The following is a 21,847-nucleotide window of genomic DNA, read 5'->3' on the forward strand; positions in this document are numbered from 1 at the left end:
ATTGGATCCCGACTCCTGAGGTGGTCCACAGTGGGTGGTAAATTTTTCTTTACAAGAAATGTGTTTTCTTTAACTATGGTTAAATTTAATTTGTGAGATCCAAAACATTAGGAAAGTATAATAAGCTTTTGAGATCTACGAAGTCAAAAATGTATTATTTAGTAATAACATTTTAATTCATTTCAGTGAATAATTATCAATCAAGATTGCAGCTAAAGCACAAATTCTTAAGTGTCTACATTTTTCCACATGATAATTACGTTGGTTTGTGGCTAATATCTTCGGGGTTATCAAAAGTATCAGAATAAAGGAAAAACACGGAATAACATCATGAAGCTTCCAAACAATTCACATCACGCTGTGTGAAATTGATAACACATTAGCACCTTGCATAACCCCTTTGTATGCTCTATTAATGAATTATTCACATCTGTTCCTATAACAGATAAAGGAATTTCATGCAATACATAATGTGCTTGACACTAATGCTGCACAGCGACAGTGATTTTATTGGTGACGAGTTTCAATCATTGCTTGTTTTCCATTTAGGAAAAGATGTCCATGTTTTGTTGGCAACTGCTCATAACCGATCACAGATGAGCAAATCAGCAGATACTGAACACCGGCAGAAGGGAAATGAAATAAGTCCAGCAGTGGCAATAATGCAGCCCATCTTACGGTTTCTACAGCTTCTGTGTGAAAACCATAACAGTAACCTTCAGGTTAGATTACACAGAGTCTTGTAAGTGACTTGGCGTTGATCCTAACATAATAAATAGTATATGATGCTAATGACTGGCCATTTTGGGTCTGGAACTCCAGGTGTTCCCGGGTACTTTAGACAAGATGTAAGGCTAAAAATTGTCAACAGTATTAGGGAGCAAGGTATGGGACAGAAACCAATGGCAGCAATATTAATGGGCAAGGTAAAGGACTAGAAGCCACTGCTAGCAATGCCAGTGGGCAAGGTTTGAGGCAGAAACCACTGTCAGCAATGCTAGTGGGCAAGGTTTAGGACCAGAAACTTCTGTCATCCATATTAGTGTCAAGGTACAAAGACAATAAATACTGTCACCAATTTTAGTGGAGAAATATTTAACATGGTTTTATGGATGATTATAGATTGATCTCATTGAGGTGATCAAGCAGATTAAGGAAGTTGCTAGAAAAGGTAAGAATAGTAAGGAATAGGTAAGGTAAGGAATTTATTTCCCTTACTGGAAGAGATGAGAACAAGGAGGTTTAATCTTAAAATTAAAGCAAGAAAATCCAGGGTTGATTTTGGGAAGCACTTCACTCACAGAGCAGAAGATATTTGAAACTTTCTTCAATAAGTGTTTGTAGCAGAGTAAATAATGAATTACTGAACCAATTTTTACCCTAACCAATTTTAGGAATTTTATTCACAAAGGAAATGGACTTGTTTAGAAAATACCGTGCAGAAATATACAGAGTTGTGACCATAAATCCATATATTTCAAAGTGTCTATAGAAAAGAAATAGGGACAGACCAGGAATAAAGGTCTTAAATTGGGGGAAGACCAAATTAATTGAAGTAAGAGAAAACCTAGCAAAGGTAGACTGGGAGCATCTACTTGCAGGTAAATGTATGTTTGCACAGTGCAAAGCTTTCAAAGGAGAAATAACAAAAGTTCAGGGCTATCATGTTCCTTCAGGGTGAAAGCCACAGGGAACATGTACAGGGAACTCTGGATGTTGAGGGTTGGATAAAGAGGAAAGAGGAAGCATATGGCAGGTATAGAGAACTAAATACAGGGTAGATCCATCAAGAGTATAAAAAGTGTAGGGAGGTGCTTAAAAAGGAAATTGGGAAGGCAAAGAGGAGCCACAAAATATTACTAGCAGACAGAATTAAGGTAAATCCACAGGCATTTTATAAATATATTTAAGACAAATGAATAACTAGGACACAAGTAGGGCCTATGAGGGACAACAGGGGCAATCTGTGTGTGGAGCCAGAAGGATGAGGTGAAGTCCCAAATGAATACTTTTCATCACTATTCCCAAAGGAAGTAGACTTTGTGATTGGAGAACTCAGCTAGGGGAAGATGAAATTCTAGTACATGTGCAAAAATAAAGAGGAGGTATTCAATGCCTTGGTGGGCTTGAAGGTGGATAGATTCCCAGGGCCAAATGAGATTTATCCCAGGCTGCTATGGGAGGCAAGGGAAGAGATGGCTTGGGCTCTTGCTGAGACTTCTTACAAGTTTTCTTACCATGTGAGGACAGTAAATATGGTCCCACAGCCAGGAAGAGCCTCACTGTTACAGACCTATGAGCCTAACATCACTGGTAGGGGAATTACTGGAAAGAAATTCTGTGGGCAGCTTTAACAAATTCTTGAAAAGGCCAAGACTAATCACAGATAGCCAGTGTAGCTTTGTCAAGGGAAGGGCAGTACAGTAAATATGGTTTACATGGACTTTAGTAAGGCTTTCAACAAGGTCCCACATGGCAGACTGGTCCAAAAGGTTAGGGCCCTTGGGATCCAAGGTAAATTGGCAATTTGGATCCAAAATTGGCTTGGCAGTAGGAGAGGGCGAGGGTGATGGTGATGGTAGAGGGTTGCTTTTGTGATTGGGTGCCTGAGACTAGGGATCAGTGTCGGGACCCTTGCTGTTTGCAATACACGTGAATGATAAGATGTGGATGTAAGTGGCATGATCAGTAAGTTTGCAGATGACATTAAGTTTGGTTGATTTGTTGACAATGTGGAGGGTAGGCTTAGGCTGCAGAGCAATATCTATGGTGGTGAAATGGCAGACAGAGTTTAATCCTGATAATTGTGAGGTGATGTATTTCAGGAGTACTAATGAGGCCAGGATATATACCATAAATGGTTAGGTCCAAGGGAGTACTGAGGAACAGAGGGACCTTGCTGTGCAAGTCCAAAGATCCTTGACGGTGGTGGCATATGAGATGCTCGGCTTCATTAGTCATGGCACTGAATACAAGATCAGGGAGGTTGTGTTCCAGCTTTATATTTAAAAAAATTGATAAGACCTCAGTTGGAGTGCTGCATGCAGTTCTGATCACTACACTATAGAAAAGGTGAGATAGCACTTGAGATGGTGCAGGGGAGATTCACCAGGATGTTGCCAGGGATGAAGTGTTTTAGTTATGAGGAGCGACTGGAGAGAATAGGTCTGTTTTCCCTAGAGCGGAGGAGGTGAAGAGGGGACATAATTGAAGTGTATAAAATTTATGAGAGGTTTGGATAGCATAGCTGACAGCAATCTTTTCCCTTATCATATGTGAATAAAATTAGAGGACATAGATTTAGGGAGAGGGGTAGGAGATGAGGGGCCTTTTTCACCCAGAGAGTGGTAGAAGCAAAGTCAGTTAGAGTATTGAAGGGGTGTTGAGATGACCACTTGCATCGCCCAGGCATTGAAGGCTTTGGGCCAGGTGCAGGAAGATGGGATTAATACAGATGGGTGGCCACTGGATGTCATGGACATGCTGGGCTGAATGGCCTGCTTCCACGCTATATGATTCTATCCACATATTCTGTGTTCTGTTCACCACACTTGTATGCTTTCCCCAAAATGTCTTTGTTACACAGTTTTACTTCAAGGTCCTTTGTGCATCTGACATACGAAAGCACAAAGGATCTCAATAAGTGCAAAGTCAGCCAAAGACATGCAAATTCCTTCCAAGTACCATTTCTGAGTTTTTTTGAACACCCAAGGACAAATGTGTGCATAAGCCATTCATGGTTTTCCCTTAAGAGCCCATCTTCAGATCATGACTACTATTCCCTTCTGAGTGCCTCCTGACTCCCAATCTACTAACCATATATTACTGATTAATAAGCAGCACCCCTCCACCCATCACTGAATATTAACCCTCTGACTAACTTCTCCTGCCCCAACACCAGTCTCTACTGACCCTCATTCCAATCTCCTCACCTAACCCTGTCCTCGTCTGTCTAACCCTATCACTCCCAGCACTGTCCATACTTCTGATTTCCTTCATTGAAACAGTAGAGATTAGTTCAGTTAGCCCAAACATTCCTTGAGGATTTCAGGAGACTGCTGTGGGAATCCAGCGAAACCCCTCAGAATGCTGGAAACCCTGTTGCACTGATTCCCAGATTTTCTTGGCAGCCTTTAAAGGAATGGAAACCTTGCATGTATCATAGTACATGGCACGGTAGCATAGTGGTTAGCATAATGCTTTACAGCGCCAGAGACCCGGGTTCAAATCCGGCCACTGTCTGTAAGGAGTTTGTATGTTCTCCCTGTGTCTGTGTGGGTTTCCTCCGGGTGCTCCGGTTTCCTCCCACATTCCAAAGATGTACAGGTTAGGAAATTATGGGCATGCTATGTTGGCGCCGGAAGCATGGCAACACTTGCAGGCTGCCCCCCAAAATCACTACGCAAAAGATGTATTTTGCTGTGTGTTTCAATGTATGTGTGACTAATAAAGATCTTATCTTATCCTATATGGAAAATAATGTCACCGGTGACACCTAATCTCACTTTCTAGACTTAATTAGGATAATGTACTACTGGAAGAGGTGTGCCAAGTGAGTCAAGACAGATAACCTCCAGACTGGAGGAAGTGAAATCCAGAGGAAGAGACACAGGTTGGGGTTATGATTTGGGTGAGGCCACAGAGTGAGGAATGGGGTGATCTGGGCTATTGTCATGCATCCCCAAAGATATCATGTGTTGATATCTTTGGGTAATCTTTGTGTAATGTAATCTTTGTTTTAATATAATGTAATTGCATGTAATTGGGTTAGTGTAATGTAATCTAAAGGTAATCTCTGGGTAATGTGTTGATACCTTTAGATAATCAGGACATTATATCAGGTGCCAAGAATAAGCTCCATGGAATTAGGAGCCTTCCTTCCCAAGCTCCAAGATGCTGGATTTTCCAGCTGGATGTAAATAGTGGCATCCCATGGCGATGCATCAGCTCACCTGCCCCATGATACTACAAACACATCGTGTTAGCAAACCAGGGCATTCACAGCCCAGTCCCAGCATTACCCCTGGGATCATGGCCCATACAATTTCAGAAGATGAATACCAATTTTTTTAATGCCATTGGCATTACTGTCTTTTCCACCATACTAAGCAGAAGATGGAGGCCTTTAGCTCATCCAACACTGAGAACCTGTTCAGCCACTACTTTGTGCACAGCCAAAGTGCATCAAAAAAAGTCACAAGTGCATGGCTAATAATTTTCCATGCTTTGAAATCACGTCAGCAGCTCCAGAATGTTCCTGCATGCACTGGCCTCCTGTAGCCCAACAGCAGGCCTTATAGCATTTATCCAGTAGATTTGCATGAAAACATTTATGATGTTACTAATTCAAGTATTTCAGTATTCCAAGGATAAACCAAAAGTTTTAAAGACATTTGTAACAAAAGGAGGGGCATCAAAGAGAAAACTATTTTTAATAGTGTCTGGTCACTGGCGAAAGTTTAGCTTTACTCCTTGGACAACATTTTGCCATTTAATCCGATGCATGGGGATGAAAAATAATTGCCAAAAACTAAAATATTGCTTTCCAGGCTATTGTATTTTCAAATAAAAGGGATGTGCTAATCAGTGTAACCTAATGCACAGATTTGGTTCCCTTGCACAAAAAATGATAGAGTAGTATTGGAGGCAGTCCAAAGCTAATTCCTGGGATGAGAGGGTTGTTATATCAAGAGAGGCTGGACAGTTTGGGTCTGTATTTCTTGGAGTTTAGAAGAATAAAGGGTGCCCTTATTCAAACGTATAAGATCTGAGTGGGGCTTGATAGGGTAGATGTTGAGATGTTTTCACGAACAAGAGGACATAGCTGCAAAATAAGAAAACCGAGATCCACAGAAATTTCTTCAGTAGCGGTAGTGAATCCCTGGAATTCTCTGCCCCTGAGGGTGGTGGGGGCCAGATCATTTGCTATATTTAAGGTGGAGATAGATAAATATTTAAAAAGTTGAGGGTTGTGGAGAATTGACACAGAAGGCCAACGTAGATCATCCATGAACACATTGAATGGCAGGGCAGGCTTCAGGGGCCTGATGACCTACTCCTGCTCCTATTTTCTTGTGTAAAACTCTTGTCTGCATCAGAATTTGTGTTTTATTCCCTGCCGCAAGGTTTTGCTCTGTTATTTCTTGATCATTTGTGTATTTTTCCTGAACAGAATCTCCTCCGCTGTCAAAACAACAAGACAAATTACAACTTAGTGTGTCAGACTCTGCAGTTATTGGATATCATGTGTGGAAGCACAACTGGAGGCCTGGGTTTGCTTGGACTGTATATCAATGAAAATAATGTGCTTCTTATTATCCAGACACTAGAGACACTAACAGAGTATTGTCAAGGTCCTTGCACTGAGAACCAGGTACGCGTTATTATTGAACCATACTCCCATCATTACTAGTTAATTTTGTAATATTGGTATAGAGAAGCTATAATTTGATATTAAATGCGAAATAAAAGTCTGGTGTCACTCCTTTTTATTTGTTCCCCTTTCTCAATATCATCAGCTTAAAGTTACCAAAGCTCAGCAGAAAGAAAATTGAGCATGAGTATTTGAACAGCACATTGGTACAAGACTTTCTTTCTGGTTTTTATACAGCTGATAGAATCCAAGGCAAACATTTGTTCGGCAACAAAAAACTGCTGGAAAAACTCAGTGGCTCAAACAGTATTTAAGGAGGCAAAGGGATAGTCGACATTTGGGTTAACACTGTGCATGAGGTGTTCAACCCGCTAAGTTCTTCCACCAGTTTTCTTTTGCTCCAGTTTCCAGTATCTGCAGTCTTTTGTTTCTTCAAATATTCATTCAATTCAAATGAGGACCTGTTACGGGTGTAGAAGGTTAATTACAGAATATTAGGCAGAACTGTTACAAAAACATTAAAAACAAGTAAAGTGAAAGAAGAATAAAGGAAAACTGTCAACAGATCAGGCAGCATCTGTAGAGAGAGAAAAGCAGTTAACGTTTCTCATGTCTGACTTTCATCAGAAGTCTGTGTGGGTAACTTGTTTACATATTGTTTAAATCTCTGAATGGACATTTGCTCGAGCACAGAATCATTACTTATCTTTACTGCAGTTTTACTGGTTTCCATAGGACTGTGGTGACATGGTGCATTGTGTTCCCTCCCCCGAGGGTGATTGTGAAAGGTTTTTGTAAAATCTTTAAAAATTGCTCATATTGGTTGATGCAAAGAACAGTTTTACTGTTAAGGACTTTGAATGTGCTTCCTACTTTCTGCTGTAAGGTATTTCAGTTTGACTTTTTTTATTTCTTAGACTTGCATTGTAACGCATGAGTGCAATGGAATTGACATTATTACTGCGCTAATCCTGAATGATATCAGTCCACTCTGCAAGTACAGGATGGACCTGGTGCTACAGCTAAAGGTAAGCAGAGCTTTCATCAAAAATATTGATAGTAGATTCCATCCAAATTTTCAGTGTAATCCACAGAATTAAAGCTGCACTGTGAAGTGATTGTTGGGTGGAATCTGAATGATGCTATTGATCAACGCTGGTAAAAAAGATGGGGCCATCATTTCTTCTTCTGATTTGATTTAAATTATATTTAATGTCTTCTAGAATAATTTTCACTTGTGTTGACAGTGTAAAATCCCATTTAGAACCTTCCAAAAATGTATGCAATGGATGCCAATTATTCACCTGCACTGGATCAGCCGGCATTCAGTGGTGCTTGTGAAGGTGATGGAAACATTTTAACAGGCTATCCATGTGTATTCTTATGCTGTATTGATATGTAAAGCAGGAAAATACAAAAATATAATTCATATTAAAACATAAAAACCGTAGATCTTGTAATCATATAGAAAAATAAATATGAATCATAAATTCCAAGGAGCATGTTTTGCAGATGAAGAACAGATTTCAGAGTTCATTAAAGTAACTTTCCTTTCTGACAGTGCCAGGGCTAACATTAAACACTCAGTTATTGTCATTTTTCTGTTGATAGGACAATGCTTCAAAGCTTTTACTTGCACTCATGGAAAGTAGGTATGACACTGAAAACGCAGAGAGGATCCTCTTCAATATGAGGCCCCAAGAATTGGTGAGTGTGTTAACTACTAAAGTGTTTTATTTTGTAATCAGAAAACATCAACTTAAGTGTATCACTCTGCATGAGTTTACTACTGAGCCTTCCTGAATGTTGCTGAAATGGATTAGCTGTGAACCTGAAATAAAAACTGGAAATGTAAAAGGTAAGGTTAACCTTAGGTGTTCACCTTTTGATTGAGAACATAATCCTCTCTGCTATATGTTGCTCGACCAACTAGAAGCTTCCACATTTTCTATTTTTATTCTTGATCTCTCGGACCTGAGGTAGTTTGCCATTCATGGAGCTCAGTTTTGCATAACTTTTTTTGGGAGGATATTTACTTCCAAAGGGCCATTCACCAGGAGAAAAAAATGTTTTAGTTTGACCACACATAAATTCTGAAACTTTTGGTCACATTTTATTTCTCACTGCTCTATGCTGCCTCTTTGTTGTTCCCTCACTGCCTCATTATTGTCTCTGTCATCACATCACTCACTGACTCTTATCTGCTCCACTTGCTGTATCCTCACTGACCCACTTTAAACTCCACTCCTCACTGCCCCAATTTCCATTCTAGTCACTACCTCCTTGTTGGCCTACTTTTGGCTCCACTGTCTACCTGTTCGTAACCCCATTTGCCCCATCTCTGGTGCAGCTTCCTACTTTGCCAATGACATCAATGCCTCCCATGTTGTTTTCAAAAACATGTGAACTTCCCACTGGTTAGTGAGGGGAAAAGCTTTTATTTGATGCTAAAGTTGTCTGGCACCATGTGGAAAAAGAATTGTTCAGTCTCTTGAACAACATTCCTCTTACTGGGGTGCAGTAATTTAATTTCTGATGAGACCAGAGGCTGCTGTGTTCTGGACCACAGTGACGGCATACTGGACAGTCCCTCCAATGGGATATTCAAATGGAAACCAACTCTTAAACCAAACAATACTGGAAAGGTAAAACCATGAGCACTAGGACCTTGGGAGTGTAGGCCAGCAAGAAACCTTGTGGGACAAGAGTAAACTATGTGAAGCAGCTAGAACAGATGGGATGGTGAGCATGGGTGGGTGCAAGGCAGGATAGAAATGTACCATGCAGGGCTGTGGGGTGGTGAGGACAAGTGAGCCATTGGATCCATCTTGCAGGCCAGTTGTGGACTGTATGTTATGCCACACAAATCTAATTGAGCAACTGTACCTAATGTACATTGGAAAATAGTTGAAATAATCTTTATTCAAACTACAGTAGTGCTGAAGAACAAACTTTTACTTGTATAACCTTTATGATCTCAGGACAATCTAAATCACTTATACCCAGTCACAAACTGAAGTGCAGTAACTTATATTAGCAAACACAACAGTCAATATCAGATGTAATAGTGCTGCATTAAATGAGATTTATTGTGGGCCTGGAGTGAGAGGAATGTTGTTCAAGAGCCTGAACAATTATTTTTCCACATAGTGCCAGATAACTTCAGCATCCACCTTTAAAAGGCAGGTGGAGTGGAGTGGAGTTTAATTTCTTAAACAAAAGATAGAGCTCTGCACTGTATATATAGATGAATCATATGCTTAAATCACTGCATTCTGACTCAGGATAGAATTTCTAATGCAGCACATATTTTAACAAGAAAAGCCCCTCATAAATACTAAAACATGTCTTTTTTTATATTTTGCCTGATAAAAGCTCATGTAAGTTGTATAGTATGTATTAAAGTTAGCCCAGCAAAAGCAGTCCTTTTACTCATAATATGTTTCAGCAGCAGGACAAGCTAAAGGTAAACTTCTTATGAGGATCCTTCTCATGGGGGTCAGCTAACAGAGAACTATGGCTGGTTTTATCAGAAAAGTTGCAGCAATTAGGACTAAATCCATTGCTACACATTGTCCCTTGATTTATCATTCTTATAACAAAGGAAAATATTTAAAACACGTTCTGATGAGATGAGAAGCATACTTCAGCCCTTGGTATTCAATTACTCTTGAATTATGCCTCTTTAAGGTTGATGTTATAAAGAAGGCCTACAACCAAGAAGAAGAATGTGAGAATTCAGAGGTTTCCCCAAGAAACGTGGGACACAATATTTATATCTTAGCTTTGCAGGTAATGCTGATTGAGTTTTATTTTTTAATATCGTCTTCTTCACATTCTTCTGTTCACTTCTGTGGCCTTCTTCTGCAGCTCAGTAAAGAATGTCAGGGCATTGTCATCCTCACAGGGATCTGCCTCAGAGATCTGTGAGAGGAGATATATCAGCTGATGATCAGCAATATCCAAATGGAAGATCTGACTATTCAGTGAGCTAGCTGGGAAAATTCCAGAAACAACATATATTCTCTGACTGCATTTTTGTAGTGTCCTTCAGAGCCTCAAACCATCCCATAATATTTTATGGACATTGAAGCATTTCTGAAGAAAAGTCATCCTTGTAATGAAGGAAGGGCAGCACCAAAGTAGTGCAGTGAATCTCATAAACAACATCATGATAACATCCAACTTTTCTGTGTATTTGACATCAGTTGAAAGGGAAATATTGGCCAGGCCACAAAGAATAACTTCATTGCAGTTATTCAAAATAGTGTCGTGGGTTACCTTAATCTCCAGCTGGAAGAGCAGGAAGCCTTGATTTAACATCTTATCCAAAGATGTTTTACTGATAGTGCAACATTCCCTCTGTACTGTCAGCCTTTAGAGCTCAAGTCTCTGGAGTGGGGCTTGAACCCACACGTACTAACTATGTTGTCCAAGTGCTGTTAGCTAAACGAGGGTTATGCTTGCTTTTTTAATTGAATGAATGCAATAAAACTCCAATAATCTGGCACACTTGGGACTTTGGTGCCCAGATTTTCTGACTACTTAGTGTTATATCCATTGATATCCCAAAACACATTTAATTCACTTTTATTTTTAGATGTTACACAATAGAATATTTTTGTTCCCCCAGTGAATCAGGTAAGTTTAAAGGGGGTGCAGGAAAAGGGGTTCTGGTGAGTGGGCAGGGAGTGCAGCAAACATCCCCTGGTGAGCCCGATACTGAACCATTGGGATTTCCAAATAGTTAGTTTGCAGATTATTGGAGATTTACTGTATGTTTGTTTATTCAAGTGGCTGAATTATTTGCTGTGGTGATAATATTTTAGAAAAATTAATATTAGTCACTAGAAGATTTCAAAATTTTGGTAGGATGGATGGAAGAAAAATCTTTCCTTATAAAATGAAACATGTTACTGCATTCAGGCTGCAGAACCTGAAATATTTATGGTGCACCTGAAACCTATTGTTCTCAAATTAATATTGTTGGGTAGTAAGCTTCGGTTCATCAGTTTCCCTTTCATAACTGTTTCCCGTGACCACATCATTGTTCCCCTCTATCACACTTGTGTTTTGCACTGGCATATTCTTCCAGTTCTCTTTGGAATCAACATTGGATGCCATGAGTGAGATCAAAGATTTTCTGGTCTATTTTGTCTTCCAGCTGTCACGCCACAACAAACAGCTGCAGCAGTTATTGAAGCCAATCAAGCGAGTACAAGAGGATGTGGAAGAAGGTATTTCACTGGTGAGTCAGTGAGTTTAATGGACAGGATTGGTTACACAAAATTCTTGGAGTCCAAGTATTTACATCAGAATCAATGTTAATCAGCATCATGGTGAGAAGTGGCAAAGAGCAATGAACACACCCAAGTACCAAAGCAAAGTCCCTCTCCAAGGAAGAATCTAGCCACCTCCCATTATTATCACCATATACCCTATGGAATCACTTTTGATCCATCAACTTAACTGGACTAGCCACAAGAGAACTATAGCTATGAAAGCAGGTTCAAAGCTTGGGTATTCTGTGGCAAGTGCTTAACTTCCTAATGTGCCAAAGCCTTTCCACCATCTACAAGGCTCAAGTCAGGAGTGTGCAGGAATCACTTCTGATTGCCTTAAGCTCACAACCGGATGTATGATGTGTCAGTCAATATTGTGCTTTGAATTCTGTTAAAAGCGAGTTTTTAGTTACAGAAGAAAGCAGGGATTCTCCCATGTTTCAAGGTAGAAAATGCTGGAAATACTCGGCAGGTCAGGCTGCATCTGTGGGAAGAGAAACAGAGTGGACATTTCAGGTCAAGTTCTGACGAAGGGTCTTTGACCTGCAACATTAACTCTGTTTCTCTTCCCAAGATGCAGCATGACGACTGATTATTTCCAGTATTTTCTGTTTTTATTTTAGAATTCCAGCATCTGCAGTTTTGTTTTTGACTCTGCCATTTTTTCATTGGGTGATGAATGCTGGCCCCTGTATAATCAGTAACAGAAATCTTTATTGCTCAGCCAGATGTTTATTATCTTAGCTTAAACTCAAAGCAACAACTCTTATTTTTATAGTGCCTTTAATATTCATTGAAAAACATCCCAAGGCATTTTACAGAAACATAATGAGAAATAAATGGATGCGCTGCCAAGAAGTTGCTGCCAGAGAATCGAAGGTTGGCTAAAACCAAACAGTGGGATGGAGGGCGCTTGAATTTCAGATGCGTCATCTGAAATACGGTGCCTCTGGCTACCAGCACTGCACCTCTTGAACATGAGCTCAAATTCCCCAGATGGGTAAAAACATGGGTATAACTCAAATTATTGTGCTGTCCTTTATCATCAAAGTGAAACAAAAAAAAAAGTAGATGCTGGAAAACTGAAGCAAAAACAGAAAAAGCTGGGAATACTCAGCAACTTAGACAGCATCAGGGAGACCTTTCTCGAATCCCTTTGAATAACCTTTGAATATAGAGGAGCGGAACTAATGACATAATAATGTTTTGTTTGAACCGAAGAAATATCAGTCCAGTTTTTATTTTGAACTTCTTGGTTTGTTTTTGTTTATTTTTTTTTGATTTGCAGGTTCTCTTTTCATATAATTAAATTTCTTTTCAATTTTTTTTGTATCATGCTCACTTAGCAAGAGAGTGGGAGGTCCAGATTATATATTTTACTCCTTGTGAGTATATATATTAACCGTTATTATTGTTATCCCGATCTCTTTGCACCATATGTATCATCATTAATGTTATGTATATTATTTTGAATTAATTTGAAATTCAATAAAAAGATTGAAAAAGGACAGCATCAGGGAAGAGAAACAGTCAATGAACTTCATCAGGTGTGTCTTATTTAAAATATAGGTCTTTCTTTGCAGTGTCAGGTGCTTCTCTGCAAAAAGTTTTATGATAGAAATATAAATTCTATTGTTGACTATTCATAACGATAAAAGGCTTTGATATTGAGGCTTCAATATAAAACTTGAAGTGAAAAGTTCTTGTGACCACATATGCAGAAATGAACATCTTATGCTTATATAAAAGAAGACTGGCAATTGGTCATGGTGCTGCAATCTACCCCCAGCTCTGGACACCTCCAGATGTTCATTAAGGGAGTGGGAGTTTAAACTAAATTCCTTACTTTTAGTACAATGAACACAGGAGAAATCTCTGCTATGCACAAAGTATGCTCTGCTGTTGGAAGGGAACAGCTGCTAGAGTTTCAGGTAGACTAGAAATTAACAATGCTTTCAGATAGCGTAAAACTTTAAAACAATGTCTTTAAATTGCTTAAAAAAATTTTTGAAGTCTCTAAGTATCTGAGATATTGACAGCTCCAGCTCCGTGTAGAGATGTGATTCGGCTGACTGTCAAAGTCTTTTCCTCATTTTATGTGTGGCACCAGTTTTGCACCCCCTCCTCACTACACCTCCCCTTTTGACTCAGAAGACTTTAACATTGCACAGTAAGTACCTTACCAAAGAGAATCTTCCAAGTTGTTCCTTAACGCTGTCACTGGAAGGATAGCTAAAAAGATGATCTTTCTTTATCAAAATTACCTTGGAATGTGCTAAAAATCTGTGGAATTTCTAGGCTCCTGTACAGTAAATTTATTAAAAATACATTGACATTAAACTCAAACAGAAATTCTCATGTAATAGTATAATTCTGAAATAAAGAATCATTTCTTATTACTTCTTTAAGGCAATATTGATATAAATATAGCTCCATACTTTGTAGTAAGTGTTTCCAGTTGTTGCCTTAGAATGTTTTTGTATGTTAAAGTTGTGTACATTTTTTGTTATTAAATGCTGTTGGCCAATCAGATGTAAATCAACTTCACAAACTAGGATCTTGATTTTAAAAAAATTTGAATGATCAGCTTAATTTAATTTGACTTTAAGTTGCATAATTTACTGTGATGGTATACACAACTAGATTTTGTATAAGTTCTGATGCAGGAATTAAAATTAAGGTAATGTGAAGCAACATGTGCACTAAATGATAGCTTAAAATTCTCAGATTTTCATCAGGTTATTGAATAAACAGCAACAAAAAATCTGGTGTTTCGTGATTTAATGGATTTTCCAACATTTTCCAGCTTATGCTCAATAATATGCAAATGCTGAAAACAGGTCATCAGCCGCCCCAAGAACAGGAAGATCCTTTGACATACTATTCAAAACACACAGCACAAATAGAGGTAAGATCTTAACAATTTTAAGGCTGGGTAATGTGCCATGTCCACCTGAGCAGCATAAACTGAGCCCAAAAATCATCTTTATTACAGTTATAAGATCCCGACCAACAGGCCTCAGAATTTGTCCACAGCTTCCATTGTGAACTCAAAGGGTCTTTCCACTTCTCCCTCTGCCATCATGGAGGAAAGGGGAGGATGGGATTTGCTGCTGAGGAGGGTGTTGGGGCTGCAATTGGATGGGACTGGTAGTCAAGGTTTTGGTCAGTGAGGGGGTCAGGATCGCATTCAGTGGGTTATGCATGGAAGCGAAGGGAGAGTTGCTACTAGGGCTAGCTTTTCTACTTGAATAAACTTATCTAAAAGTGGCTGCCAGATCTGGCCTCGAGGGGCTGAGCCCTGTTCAGTTTTGTCCTGTTTAAGTTTTGCCAAAGCAGGCTTCCCGTTTGTGGGAAAGGCCTGATTCTGTGAAATTTGTGGAAGTGGCATCCCAGTGTGCATCCTAAGCCTTTGTGTGCCTTCGTATGTAACTGGAAAACTTGGTCTGTCAGCATGTTACACACGAAGGAGATGGAATATTGCAGACTAAGTGGCGAGTCCCTGATTTGAGCTAGTGTTTCCTTTTCCTAATAAATTCATTCATGTCATGCTAGCAGTCAAATTTCTAGACCATAGTCTTATTACAGTGGTAGAAGCAATAACAAGGGCATATTATAGCAGAAGACCACTTTACAATTGTATGTCTTGTATGGTTGTCCACAGTTAAGGTGACTAAGCAACATCATATCAAAGGCAGCAGTAGTTATAGCATGGAGCTGTTGTATTGTGCTCCTTAGTTTGCCTTATCGCTTTGGTATCAAAAATGAATGATGTTCATTATAAAATATTTGTTAGCTCATTCTAATAAAAATATGTACAATGAAATAGTTTTAAATTCCTCATATCTCTCAATTTCCACTCATGTTTAAAAGAAATCTATTATGGAGCAGACAGTTCTTGATCTTCTAGTCCATTCAAGTAGATCTACCCCAATCTGAAACATATTGGGATGTTAATCCAATTAATTGAAGACAAGATAAACGAGTTATGAAATGTTACTGAACATCATAAAAAAAATGTCTCTTTTGTGTTTTGCCCATCTCAACGTCTTGGAGTGCAAGTTTGCATCATTCGTTAATGATGTTTGCTTGGCCAATGGGATAATTGATTATAGTTATTGTGATAAATCTGCATGGCTCTTGGACACCTCCTAGAGGATTCCATTAAAACAAGTCAATTATTTGTGTCTCAGTGGAGAGAGCTTTTAGAAAATTAAAATATGAAATGATATGAAACCTAAGTTCCCCACCACAACATCCATCTGAAAACATTATATGTTTTTGCTCATTCTGGTTATGTGTTACCTGATGAGTAATCACACCAAAATTGTATGTTGTGTAGTCTTCTGTGAGGTTCTTCAGAAGAACTAAGCTGAATGCTTGGAGTGGCTAGAATCATGCAACACAAAGCAGCAGACCAGGAACAAATGTGGTAAGATGGTGGTATTCATCACTGTGAGACCTGCAAATGATTCACAATTTAAAGTTAAAGACTAAGGCTCCTTGGTGGTCACCATAACTGAATCAAAGTACATCCAATGAATAAGTCTAGTCCCATTTAATTATTTGGACTGCAAAAGACATGTTTGAGATTGTGTTTATCAGCAGTAGATAATGTTTATGCACACTCAAAGTATTAAAGCTGGTAAGACTATGTGGTGTCAGTCTGCTTTAACTGCTTTTTCCAACTGTGTTTGTCATTGCCAGATTATTCGGAGTGACCGCAATATGGAGCAGATTGTATTCCCCATGCCAAGCATTTGCAAATATTTAACTGTTGAGTCAAAGCAGAGAGTCATCAACACCACTGAACAGGATGAGCAAGGCAGCAAAGTCAGCGACTTCTTTGAAAAGACCAACTTTTTATACAATGAAATGATTTGGCAGAAGAAACTCAGAAGTACGGCCATGTTTCAAAGCCATAGCTATTTAGCATTCATATTAGAAACTTTGTTAAGTGGATAGATTCAGATGAGAAAGGATGGCAAAAAATTTGAGTCGTGTATAGATGTCAGCATGAACCTGTTGGACTGATAGGCCTGTTTGCTGCAAATCTGATGTAATACTATGTGGAAATACTAGACTGGTCTACAGTGCGTGCAAAAAAAAAAGCAAAAGGATTATCCTTTTGCAGTTGATTTGAAAGGGCAGCAGTGAAAGAGTTCTAAATATGAAGAAAATGACTTAAGTTATGACTTTGGGATTCAGTAAAAACTATCTCACACATGGGTCTAATATCTTTATTGTATCAATTTACATGGTCGTTCCTACTTGCATATTTTAACACATTCATTAAAATATTTAAGATTGGCCAGATATTTCAGTGAACTCATTTATCAGGCTGTGTTAAAGATACTGCTCAAAGAAATTTAAACTCAAAAGGGTAGCGGTGATAAGAAATTAATGTGGAATGTCTTTCTGCAAAATAGTATAAAGAAAGGTGGAAACTTGCCCGAGGTTGCAAGCACTAAACACAAAATATACTTACAAGGGCATTGCTCTCCATGTGTGGAATTTAGCTCCACTGAAGACAATTGAACTGAATATCAGAATTAGAGCGCAGTGCACCTACACTAATACATTGCATGCAACTGAGGGCAAATTTCTTGAGTGTCACTGAAATAATAGAACTATTTTGTTGAAATACAACTTTATCTTAAGGAATCGTGACTTGATCGTAATTTCTTTCAGAATCATTTCACTGGATAGTTTGTTATTTAATCAACATTGGTGACTCTGCACCTCAAACTGAAAATGATTGATTGAGCCAAAGAGCACTGGTACATTTAAAGGGATGTACTCAAGGGATTTAGGAATTAGAAGGCTGCAGAAGAAGTAAATATAGTACAAGAAGCAGTAAATCTTTTTACAGTTACAGATTAGACGGAATTACTTCCACTAAGATTTATTTATTGTTTTCAGTCTTCAAAATGAGAGGAGATCTACTTGAAATATTTAAGGTTTTGAGAGGTGCCAACTGGGTAAAGGTTGAGTGGAGCAGAAGATAAGGAGCTGGCCATTTAGGACTGAGATGAGGAGAAATTTCCTTACTCAAATAGTTATGAATCTTTGGACTTCTCCATTGCAGAAGATATAAGATATTTATTTATTAGTCACATGTACATCAAAACATACAGTGAAATGCATCTCTTTGCATTTGTGAGAATGTGCTGGGGGCAGCCCGCAAGTGTCGCAACTTTTCCGGTGCCAACATAGCTCCCAACCTGTATGTCTTTGGAATGTGGGAGGAAACCGGAGCACCTGGAGGAAACCCACACAGTCACGGGGAGAATGTACAAACTCCTTACAGACAGCGGCGGGAATTCAACCCGAGTTGCTGATGCTGCAATAGCGTTACGCTAACCGCTACACTACCATGCCATGGTATGGACACCTGGTTGTTGAATACATTGAAAGCTAAAACTTGATAGATTTTTGAGCACTAAGGTAATTGAGGGATCAGGCAGGAAAGTGATCTTCAGTTGGAGAACCATGATTTTATTGATTGGTTAAATTTGAAGGGCCATTTAGAATGCTCCTGATCTTATTTTTCATGTTTTTATAATGATTGTCTTTTCTTCTCAGGTATGCCCCTGCTGTACTGGTTCTCCAGGAGAATGACTCTATGGGGCAGCATCTCCTTCAACCTTGCTGTGTTTATCAATCTTGTCATTGCCTTTTTCTATCCATATGGAGAAGCAACTTCAATGGGTAGGCACTCCATGGATTATTTGATGCTGAAAATGTTCATCTGAATGAATGATTCTGTGAATATGTAGTCTAACATTTAAGGACCTAATCTGAATTGAACTTTAAAAGACAAAGTTCAAATATTTTGTCATTCAGATCAGAAGATTAAATTATCATAGAGTCATGGAGAGATACAACATGGAAACAGGCCGTTCGGTTCATTGAGTCTGCACCGACCATCAGCCACCCATTTACACAAATCCTGCATTAATCCCATGTTATTTTTATTCTCCCCACATTATCATCAACTAGCCCTATATTCTATCTACTCACAAGGGGCAATTTACAGTGGCTAACTAACTTGCCAACCTTCCTGTCTTTAGGATGTGGGTGGAAACCTATATAATCACAGGGAGAATGTGCAAGCTCCACACAGACAGCAGCCAAGCTCAGGATCGAACCTGGGCATCTGGCACTGTGAGGCAGCAGCTCCACTGGCTGTGCCACTGTATTGTTATTTTTTCCCTTTATTAACTCTAATGTTTTTCTGCTATTGTACTCCTTGGTAAAGCTGAAATTGTGCTAATGACAGTGAAACAATGGGAAACCATGTTGAGTAAAAACTATAAGAACTAATTACTCAACAATTGTTGGAAATAACTAACTCAGAGATTTATATTGAGATGCTGAGGTGAAGATACATGACTCTTATCCAGTGCACCATAAAGGTGGAGAAGTAACAAGTACAGACCACAAGATATCATGATTAACTAATATCACTCAAATTATTTTGGTCTCAGAGAAGTGGTTCTTTAGCTTTGATAACCACATTTGATTTGGAACTTCCATCATGCAAGGTATAGTTGATTGATGCAGAGATTGTAATGCCAGCTTCTTACAGGCATCAGGCTTTGTCTGAAGGCATATTACAATGATTCATAACAAACTTACTGAATGCATTGTTACTCGTGAACAAAATCTGTCAGGGCTAGAATCATAGCACTAATCCATTATCGTTTTTCTTTCCTTTATAGGAGCCTTTGATTCATCCTTTCTCTCACTTGTCTTTTGGGGTGTGATAGGCTTCTCAGTCGTTTCTTTGTTTACCAAGAGATATGGTCTCAGACCATTAATAATAGCACTGATAATTCGATCTATATATTACATTGGAATAGGCCACACGTTGATAACACTGGGATTACTTAACGTAAGTATGAAGCTGATATTCAGCAAAATTATGTAAAACATGCACTCGCTAGTTCTACCATTTAGTCCCTATGACCAAAAAATCTGTATCTGTAAAATGTATCTTTTCTGCTCTTTATTTTTTTTTCAGTTGCTCAGTGTTTTTATTTGGTACAATAGCCGGATAGTTATCCAGAGAATCATAAAAAAATTAATGCAAAGAGCCCTCACTTGGTAATTAGCAGACAAATAGATAGTCATAGAAATTACATCTAAAAGTGATGCTGGTATTTAATCACGGTTGACAAAAGATGCGACATTTCAGTTTGTTTTTGCTGGAGTAAATTGGCAAAATGCCATAATCATTGCACAATCTCTGTTTAATTTATTTGTAAATTAGCTGACATATGGACATAATTGTACAGATATTCAGCCATGTGAAAGTTTTAAATAGCTAACAAGGGACAAATTAGGTAACTCCAAGACATATGCATGTGTCTCAGGCTTGTGCTGTCTAATTATACAGAAAATTAGAGAACCAGACATAAATCGGATGAGTTAGTTTTGCAATCCCAGGTCACCACACCATTCATATACAACACCACTCTCATCACCCAATCAACTCGTATGGTTCCTTTTTTAACTATCCAGTCAGCCATATAATCACCTGCCATAGTCTTTTCTTGCTCCTGCATTGTTACCTCCAATGTACCTAAGGATCTATCCAACGCACATCCTGTTTCTCAGATAAATGTTGCAGTTGGCAGTATTAATCAAAACAAAACATTTACTTCCCCAAGTTTACCTCAACATCAGCTGTCTTGTCACCTCCACTGTTTCCAAATTGCTGAACTGCTTGTCAGCATCCAGTACGTGCTGAGCAGAAATGTCCTCTTACTAAGCACTGGAAAGACTGCAGTTATTGCTTCTGGTCCCCAAAGACACAATTTCCTCTTGAGCTCCTGATTCACAAGAGCTTCTGCAGATGCTGGAATCTGGAGCAACACACACACACACACACACAATGCTGGAGGAACTCAGCAGGTCAGGCAGCATCTGTGGAGGGAAATAAACAGTCGACGTTTCGGGTCAAGACCCTTCATCAGGACTGGAAAGGAAGAGGGCAGAAGCCAGAATTAGGTCAGGGGAGGGGGAGGAGTACATGAGGGCAGGTGAGAGGTGAGTCCAGGTGAGGGGGGGGAGGGGAAGGTAGGAGGGTGGGGGAGGGGGAGATGTAAGAAGCTTGAGGTGATAGGTAGAAAAGGCACAGGGCTGAAGGAGGAGGAATCCAATAGGAAAGGGCAGTAGACCATGGAAGATGGGAAGGAGGTGGAGATTGGCAGGTCATGAGGGCAGGGAAAGGGATGGGTAGATTATGGGGGGGAGGGGAAAGAGAAGGGGGGAGGGGACCACATGAATGAGGGAAAACAAAGGAGGAGGGAGAAGAGGGGAGGGGTTACCAAAAGTTAGAGAAATCAATGTTGAGGCCGTCAGGTTGAAGACTACCAAGGCGAAATATGAGGTGTTCCTCTTCCAACCTACATCTGGCCTCAACGTGGCAGTAGAGGAGGCCATGGATAGACATGTCAGTATGGGAGTGGGATGTGGAATTGAAGTGGATGGCCATCGGGAGATCCTTGCTTTTGCAGCGGTTGGAGCAAAGGGGCTTGATGAAGCAGTGAGGGAGAACGTGTAGGGACAGGTGTACCACATAACAGGGACAGGGTTCCCCTTCTCCTCACCTACCACCCCACAGGATCTCAGCACTAGGCACATCTTCCCCTCCTCCTCTCTCTGCTTTCCGTAGGGGCCCCTCTCTCTGCCACTCCCTTGTCCACTTGTCCCTCCCCACGGATGACCCTCCTGGCTCTTATCCCTGCAACCACACTAAATGCTACACCTGCCCCTACACCTCCTCCCACACCATCATTCAGGGCCCTAGACAGTCCTTCCAAGTGAGGCAGCACTTCACCTGTGAATCCGAGGCTGTCACTTATTGCATTTGGTGCTCCCGGTGTGGCCTCCTCTACATCGGTGAGACCCAATGAAGATTGGGTGACCGCTTCATCGAGCACCTTTGCTCCATCCACCACAAAAGCGAGGATCCCCCGGTGGCCATCCTCTTCAATTCCACATCCCACTCCCACACCGACATGTCTATCCATGGCTGCCTCTACTGCCACGTTAAGGCCAGATGTAGGTTGGAGGAACAACACCTCATATTTCGCCTTGGTAGTCTCCAACCTGACAGCCTCAACATCGATTTCTGTAACTTCTGGTAACCCCTCCCCTCTTTTGCCCCTTTTTTTTAACCCCT

General features: G+C 39.7%; 1 protein-coding gene across 1 annotated transcript in view; it reads left to right on the forward strand.

The window, feature by feature from the left end:
• Positions 1-21,847, forward strand: part of itpr3 (inositol 1,4,5-trisphosphate receptor, type 3) — a 226,867-nt gene that overhangs the window by 181,276 nt on the left and 23,744 nt on the right. Inside the window, exons 41-50 of the mRNA XM_052034535.1 lie at positions 550-722; positions 6,173-6,373; positions 7,291-7,401; positions 7,985-8,080; positions 10,064-10,165; positions 11,538-11,621; positions 14,462-14,563; positions 16,363-16,555; positions 18,241-18,366; positions 19,380-19,552. Of these exons, the coding sequence (XP_051890495.1) occupies positions 550-722; positions 6,173-6,373; positions 7,291-7,401; positions 7,985-8,080; positions 10,064-10,165; positions 11,538-11,621; positions 14,462-14,563; positions 16,363-16,555; positions 18,241-18,366; positions 19,380-19,552 (1,361 nt within the window). The remainder of the gene's footprint in view (positions 1-549; positions 723-6,172; positions 6,374-7,290; positions 7,402-7,984; positions 8,081-10,063; positions 10,166-11,537; positions 11,622-14,461; positions 14,564-16,362; positions 16,556-18,240; positions 18,367-19,379; positions 19,553-21,847) is intronic.

Source organism: Pristis pectinata, chromosome 20, assembly GCF_009764475.1.
Source record: "Pristis pectinata isolate sPriPec2 chromosome 20, sPriPec2.1.pri, whole genome shotgun sequence".
Taxonomy (NCBI): Eukaryota; Metazoa; Chordata; class Chondrichthyes; order Rhinopristiformes; family Pristidae; genus Pristis; species Pristis pectinata.